The sequence below is a fragment of the Cucumis melo genome, chromosome 6 (assembly GCF_025177605.1).
Source record: "Cucumis melo cultivar AY chromosome 6, USDA_Cmelo_AY_1.0, whole genome shotgun sequence".
NCBI classification, from domain to species: Eukaryota; Viridiplantae; Streptophyta; class Magnoliopsida; order Cucurbitales; family Cucurbitaceae; genus Cucumis; species Cucumis melo.
In genome coordinates, this window is record NC_066862.1 from 12,551,128 (window position 1) to 12,558,791 (window position 7,664).

Genomic DNA, 7,664 nt, shown 5'->3' on the forward strand with positions numbered 1-7,664 from the left:
AACTTCTAACTCAAATTGTTTGATAAAAAAAAAAAACTCGATTAAATGATAATTTTGAGATCTCATTCACTAACTAGACACTCATTCAAATGACTAAAAGTGTACTAGGCTCAAATTGTTTGTAAGTGGAAAGAATTCTTTTCTTTTTGCATATTGCGAATATTACAAATATGCAAGTAATTAATAATATCGAACCGACTATAAGAGGATTATCCACGTCTAAATTTACTATTTTTGCAATATAAAAAATATAGTAATATGAGTCATGTTATTATATATACATTTTATAAATATCCCTATTTCTAAACTCAAATTTAGAGAATCACTCAATGAATGAGTGAACTAACTAAACTGATATATAAAGTCCGCATCTTAACAAAAACTTCCAAAGTTGGTTAAATTTTCCTACTGCTACTACGCTCGGAACAAGAAAAGGGAAAAAAAAAAAAAAAAAAAGAAAGGAAAACCCCCATCATATCCATCATCCAAATTCCACAAACGTCGTACGACGCATTGGGAAAAAGGTAAGATTTTGCCATGAATCTTGAATCTTGATGTAGAGGAAGAGAAGGGCTTTACGTGGCACTCCTCCTGCGAGAGAAAGATCGTCAAAATGACTCCAAATTCCCTCATCTTCTTTGTGTGGTTAGGAAAATTCAGAGCCATAAACAGTCCCTTCACAGCTTCAACTTTCTTTTACGCCCCCATCCCATCCCCATCAACTACCACTCGTTTCTCTTTTCATTTTGTTTTTCTATTTTCTGGGTTTCTTCTTTTTTCTATGGGCGAGAAACCAAATGGGTTGCTTTCATTTTCAAATCCAAATTTCAAACAAATCAATGCAAATCCATTATCTACCTTATTAACTCATTTTTCTACATACCCACATATTCCAAATTCGATCTTGAAGTTTCCCTCGCTCAATTCCTCAACCAAGCGTTGCGTCTATGGAGGCAACTGCCACGACGATATCTTGTGCCAATTTGAGCAGTACAGCAACTAATCAGTGTAAATGGAATCAAAGATTGAGACCCTTTTCAGATTTATACAGAACCGTTTTTTTCTCTAATTCATTTCGCAGTGGCAGTGGAAGCCGATCCCGATCGTTGATTGCGAGGGCCGCTGCGAATACTGACAATAAGGGCAAAAAGAAAACCAAATCGAAGAAAGCTACGGTTGCTGCTAATGAAGAGAAAGTCAATGAGATCGTAGATTCTAGTGAAGGGTTTCAACAGCAGCAGCTGCAACAACAGCAGCCAACGCAGCCGAAGATTACTTTGGATGATGTGAATCCGGTGGGGTTGGGGCGCAAGTCCCGCCAACTGTTTGATGAAGTGTGGAGAAAGTTTTCTGGGTTGGGACAGATCTCGAGGACAACAAGGATGGATGATAAGGAAACTCTTGACGCTTTGCTTATTAGGGAAGGGCCTATGTGTGAGTTTGCTATTCCTGGGGCTCAAAATACCACTGTGCTTGTTGTTGGTGCCACTAGCCGCATTGGCCGCATTGTTGTCCGTAAGCTTATGCTGAGAGGCTACAGTGTTAAGGTTTTACTTGGTTTCATCTCTATTCCTTTTACTTGCTCTTTTTGAACTGTGGTGGAAGTTGTTACATTGTAAAGAGCTGATGTATCATAGTGAGTTCGGGAATTGAGATTGCTTTTCTCAGTGTAGCAATGCTTCTCTAGTACTTTTGGTCCGTGGTTTCCTAGAGTACTTTTTTGAAGTTCGTTCTTTTTTAGAATTTTATGATTCACTATCGAGCTAAATACTAAGAAAAATTTGGAAGTAGCTAAAGCACTTTTCGCTGCTTCAGAATCATCCCAAACTTGCCTATAGAGTGAACTTCTATTTGTTTATGCATGTTGTTAATTGGGGTTTTGTTTATTGGTGGGGTAAGGTTCAAACTTGAGGTTGAAAACTGAAGAACTTGCAATATTAGTAGTGCATGAGCATAATGCTCTTGGAAGGGATGGGGTAGTTGATACTCTGGTTATTGAAAGAAAGAGGATTTTGTTGTCGGTGTGTTGAAATTTTTTCTTTTTGATTGTGAAAGAAATAATTTGAGATTACTGCAACATGTGCTTGAGAATTAAGGTTAACATTTCTGTTCATAAAATTTCATGCACTTGCATGTTTCATGGGTTCAATTGGAAAACAAAATCAGTTGGGATGGAAGTTTAACATCTCTAGGGTCCTGAAACAACTGACTTTGTGTCTAATGAAATCGTGTTTGTTGATGTTGAATTTAATGCCTGGGCTTTGGCTTCATGTCACAAAATATTCCAATTGAATCCAGGCAGAGCTATTCATTCACTCAATCATTTTTTGCGACTTGATTCATATTAATTGAGCCATCAATTTATCCTTATGCCAAGCAGGCTCTAGTGAGGAAGGTGGATGAAGATGTAGTGGATGTGCTTCCAAGGTCGGTGGAAATAGTGATTGGAGATGTTGGTGATGCTAATTCCCTTAAGGCTGCTGTGGAGGGCTGCAATAAAATCATCTATTGTGCAACTGCTCGATCAACAATTACTGCTGATCTCTTCAGGGTTGATCATCAAGGAGTTTACAATATCACCAAAGCATTTCAGGTTTGCCTTCCTGCATTCATAAATCATAATCAAGAGTTCTCTTTCTGACCATGGGTTCATGAATTCTGGACCAAATATTTTGTTGCTACATTTCTGTGCAAATGGCAAGTATTGTATGTTTAAAAATGAATCAATTGAAATTGTCAACATCTGCAGAAAAGGAAACATTGAGAATAGGGTTCATTCATTTATTACTTCTTGTTCTAAATAATAATCGATTAAGTTATTCTTTATTATTATTATCTTTTTGTGTGATTGACTGATGTCTGCATTTTCATTGAAATTTTAAGTATTATTTATTGGCTCCTATGTTTCTTTTAAATGTCATATCAGCCTATTCTTCTATTAACACATTGAAATTTTAAGCTATTACAGTAGCTCATAGCTGATGTAAATTGTAGGACTATAACAATAAGCTAGCCCAACTTCGAGCTGGAAAAAGCAGCAAAAGTAAGCTTCTGCTTGCGAAGTTCAAATCTGAAGAGTCACTGAAGGGTTGGGATGTTCGCCAAGGAACTTACTTCCAGGATGTTGTGGCTGCTAAGTATGATGGAGGCATGGATGCAAAATTTGAATATACCGAAACTGGAGAAGCTGTCTTCTCAGGTAAAACGCATTTATGCTGAGCAAATCATAAATAGTCCTGGTTCATGGACGTGATAACTACTTCTATTGCTGGTACAATAATTTTTCTCCAATTAGCAAAAAATATAGGACTAATGTGGCATATTTGTTTGTGACTTTCATTGAAGGATATGTTTTTACGAGGGGAGGATATGTTGAGTTGTCAACAAAGCTTTCTTTTCCACTGGGATCGACTCTTGACAGGTTTCTGATTTATTTATTTGTTATTATTAATTCTACTCAACATTTTATTAAAATACCTTTGTTTTTTTTAAATTTCTTCACTAGATATGAGGGGATTATTCTTTCAGTTGGAGGGAATGGAAGGTCTTATGTGTTAATCCTTGAAGCTGGTCCTTCCGCCGATACAACTCAAAGTAAACTATATTTCTCAAGATTTAGTACAAAAGCTGGATTTTGCAGGGTAAGAATCTCTTTACCAAATTAATGTAGAAAACAGATGCAAACAGGCTAAATAAATTGATATTGTTGCTATGTTAGAATACAGTTTACAAGATTGTATCAATGATTGGCAGGTCAGGATACCTTTTTCATCCTTCCGCCCAGTAAAATCTGATGATCCTCCTCTAGATCCATTTCTTGTGCATACATTGACCATTCGTTTTGAGCCCAGGAGACAGGTTGGAGCCAAATTATAACTCTGTGTCAGATGATCAAGTAAAAAGTCATTAAAAATTAAAAAAAGTTCCACTATTTTGTCCTGGAAATACAGTTTATTTTAATTCCGTTTTTTCATTATGAGCAGAAAAGCAATACCTTAAGATAGCTTTTTTAAATGATAATTATTTTAATTATTTATCCTTATAATTGTTGCCCAAGGCCAGCTTGCTGGTATTTTGTGATTTTTAAATCATTGGTAAATCGACCTAAATTTTGATTAAGTTTTTGTAGACACATGTTTCTGTGTGGCCACTAACTCTATGGTCCTTTTTTGCAGAGACCTGTTGAAGGACCTGCAGCCGGTGTAAAGCAGCAAGACTTGAGAAGCTTTAAGCTCATATTGGAGTACATAAAAGCCTTGCCTGTGAGTTATTTTATGTGTTTTTACGTTATTCATTTCTATGGCAATATTTGGCTCAGGATTTTACTTTCTTTTCAATAATTCTTGATGATTCTCAGACATTAGATCACAACGAAATATAATGCATTTAGCGAGATTTTGATGAATATTGTATCAGTTGCAGTCTAATTTAAGTTTAGTATAGCAAATGCCTTGTCGATCATTAGTAAATGATATAATTAGGGCATATTTGATGACATTGTCGTAATTTTTTTTTTCTTTTCCTGTTTTTAGAAATTAAACTTGCTTCCATACAACTTCCTTATCTTTTTTTCATCTTCTTTGAAATTCTCTTGAGTATGTATCTAAATTTCAAAAACAGTATAAGATTTTTGAAACAAACAGTACTGTTTGATAACAATTTTGTCTTGATAGCAATGTAACTACATCGTTCTCATGACTTGTACTATGTGGTCCATTTGGGTAGAAATGTTTACATATTTTCTTGCGGACAGCCTCCATAATCGTCAAATGGGTATTTTACAGACTGGGCAAGAGACAGACTTCATCTTGGTTTCATGTACAGGATCTGGTGTAGAACCTACCAGAAGAGAGCAGGTTCTCAAGGCAAAAAGGGTATCCCGTTTCTCTCATTTTTTCCTTTTGGCCAACCACCACTATTCAATGTTCTTTATAAATGTATAGAACTTCTTGCCTTCAGGCTGGGGAAGATTCATTGAGAAGATCAGGCCTCGGGTACACAATTATCCGTCCTGGTCCCCTCAAGGTACAGTTTTCGCAGCATGGTTAAATTGATTATTTGAAGTGTGGTAATCCTTTATTTATTTATTTTTTTTTGAAAAGGAGACAACCTTATTAATAACAAACTCAAGGTACAAGAGAATTATACACTGAGAGTAATAAAGAAGCCCAGAAAGAGGGAGGAAAGAAAGAATCTTCATTTCTTTAAGTTTCAAAACATTGTATTTTATGCAATTTATTTGACTTGACCTATAACGGAATAATAAGTCTTAAAAAAAGAAATCAACTTTGGCCCTGATTTGGTATTTGTATCAACCTAATCTGCACTGACAGACCACATAGGCATTGAGCTGAAAATACTGTTAATTTTTGTGATAGTAAACCTCAAAAACCTCCTCAAGATCTTAAGTGGATGAACATTTGAAGGCTGTATAGTTATAATCATGGTGAGATATGTGTGTGACAGTAACAATTGGCATGTCCCTTTTTTCTATATCTTGGATACTGTCTTTTATCTTAGTTAAATTATACTCCGAGCATTTATCCAACTTGCTCAGTTATTTACTGCAGAAATGTAACCAGATTTTGTGCTTGCAGGAAGAACCTGGTGGCCAACGTGCCCTCATATTTGATCAGGGAAACAGGATAACTCAGGTAAGAATAATGATCTTTTTCTTAATGTAGACTATCTGACCCATTCCTCACTCCTTTTCTGGTTTACCATTTCAACATTTAGGCCATAAGCTGTGCTGATGTTGCTGACATCTGTGTAAAAGCGTTGCATGATTCTACAGCAAGAAACAAAAGCTTTGATGTGAGTTGAAACTTCACTTTCATTGGCATTAGTGTAGTAGATATCTCATGACCAGCAAAGTTAAAGTTGTACTATTTACAGGTTTGCTATGAATATGTTGCTGAGCAAGGAAGAGAACTCTATGAGCTGGTAAGAAACCAATAATCCTTTTCCGTGTCTAACTTTTAATAAGCTTCAATTTCTTCTTTTATGCTGGATGCATCTATTTTCCTAGCAAGTCTTTGTTTTCTCAGACCATCAAAACTCATTAATCAAGTCCCGATGGAATAAATCGTTTGCTCAACTAAACTGGAATAGTTGGTTGGATGTATTTGTTGACCCTTAAAAGTTGAAAAGTACATGTAACCCAACGTAATGATAACTTAAAAATGTTATTGTAAAAAGAATGACTATATAGATTGTTTCCATGCTAACCACTATAAGTGGATCCTGTGGTCTGCAAGGACTATATAAGTAATAAAAGAACTTGGGCAGAATGTGTACGAACTATGGTAGGATAGTTACCTTTGCAACCAAATATAGAAGCATCAAACGACTTTCTTGTAAAATAGCTGAGGTGTAAGCTGGTCTAAACACTCACATGTATAAAAGAAAAATACAATGATATTAATGTATACTTATACCAAAGCCTTCATTAAAAAGGTCTGTTTTGTTGGTTTGTTAAGAGAAGCAAAATGTTAGAAATTTGATCCTTGCACAAATGAAAATTGAAAAAGTGAAATTTGAATATGAAACTACTGCTGAACAACAATAAAAACAAAAAGTACCCACCTCTGGCCAGTCTGGTTGTCATCTTCAAGAGGACTCATCAAAGTCATTTTATAAATTAGAGCTGGTTGTATGTTTGTGTTTGCAGGTAGCTCACTTGCCTGACAAAGCCAACAACTATCTGACCCCTGCCTTGTCTGTTCTGGAAAAGAATACATGATTCACACTCCACTTCCCATCGGCTACTCCAAAGTTTGTAATTATCAACGAGTACATCTCTCTCTTGAAAGTTGCCACTAAAAACATATTTCTATACAGTATATAAAAGATGTACAAATTCATCCCTGTTTGGCAATGGCAACATGTGGATACGTTTATCCTTGAAAATTCTGAGATTTCTTTTGAGATGGAAGAGATGTAAAGGTGTAAGAAGTATAAGGAATATATTTCATTCATATTGTTTTTAAGAATAGTGTATAAGAAATCGAATAATTTGAAAAGGAAAGGAAAGGTAAGTTGCTTTGTGCTCTATGCAATGTCTCCTTTGATGAGGGATTTTTGTCATAACTTTAAGTAATTGAGTTGTATGTTATTTGTTTGAGTTATGTAAAGTTTAGTACTAACAATGTTGATCGAATTTGTAGTTTGTTATACAGCGGTGAGGCGGGGGACTGCAAATTGTAGTCAATACTCCCATCCCAAATAAAAGAGGAATTGGTCTCTAATTCAATCCATAATGATGTACGGGAAATGGAATGGTCTTTATCTTTTTATTTTTTCTTTTTTGTTAATGGGTGAAGAACTGATTAACAAAACAAGTTAACAATACTTTTTGTTTTACTTCCATGTGATGGACATGATGTTCTATGACATTGATAAATTAATGCGACAAAATGTAAATTGGAGAAAAGTCGAAGATTTGGCGAAATTGAGAAATTTGGTTGCAATTTAAATCGTACCAAGTTTTAAATAATTATCTTATAACAACATGGAAATAGTTGAAATAATAAACCTATTCGGCCCTTATCTAAATATCACACTAATTAGTCTTTAATTTACCGATTACCTTAATTAGTCTTTGGTCCTTATATAGTTACGAAATCACAATAAATTACAATAATTTTATCAAATAACTAAACCAA

The 7,664-nt window shown here is 35.0% G+C and overlaps 1 protein-coding gene across 1 annotated transcript; it reads left to right on the top strand.

Moving 5' to 3' along the window:
- Nucleotides 1-406: 406 nt before the first annotated feature.
- LOC103496202 (protein HIGH CHLOROPHYLL FLUORESCENCE PHENOTYPE 173, chloroplastic) lies at nt 407-7,051 on the top strand. The gene is made up of 13 exons (XM_008457970.3): nt 407-1,547; nt 2,381-2,593; nt 2,995-3,199; nt 3,346-3,421; nt 3,506-3,641; nt 3,754-3,858; nt 4,176-4,262; nt 4,785-4,874; nt 4,960-5,025; nt 5,598-5,654; nt 5,737-5,814; nt 5,896-5,943; nt 6,671-7,051. Exons 1-13 carry the CDS (start codon nt 948-950, stop codon nt 6,740-6,742), a joined length of 1,833 nt encoding a protein of 610 aa, XP_008456192.1. The 5' UTR covers nt 407-947; the 3' UTR covers nt 6,743-7,051.
- The last annotated feature ends 613 nt before the right edge of the window (nt 7,052-7,664 follow it).

Excerpts from the sequence above, each read along its gene's own strand:
- LOC103496202 (XM_008457970.3), top strand. The coding sequence starts at position 948 with ATGGAGGCAACTGCCACGACGATATCTTGTGCCAATTTGAGCAGTACA. Across the intron at positions 5,655-5,736 it reads AGGGAAACAGGATAACTCAG|GCCATAAGCTGTGCTGATGT; the intron begins GTAAGAATAATG and ends TTCAACATTTAG. Across the intron at positions 5,944-6,670 it reads GAAGAGAACTCTATGAGCTG|GTAGCTCACTTGCCTGACAA; the intron begins GTAAGAAACCAA and ends TTGTGTTTGCAG.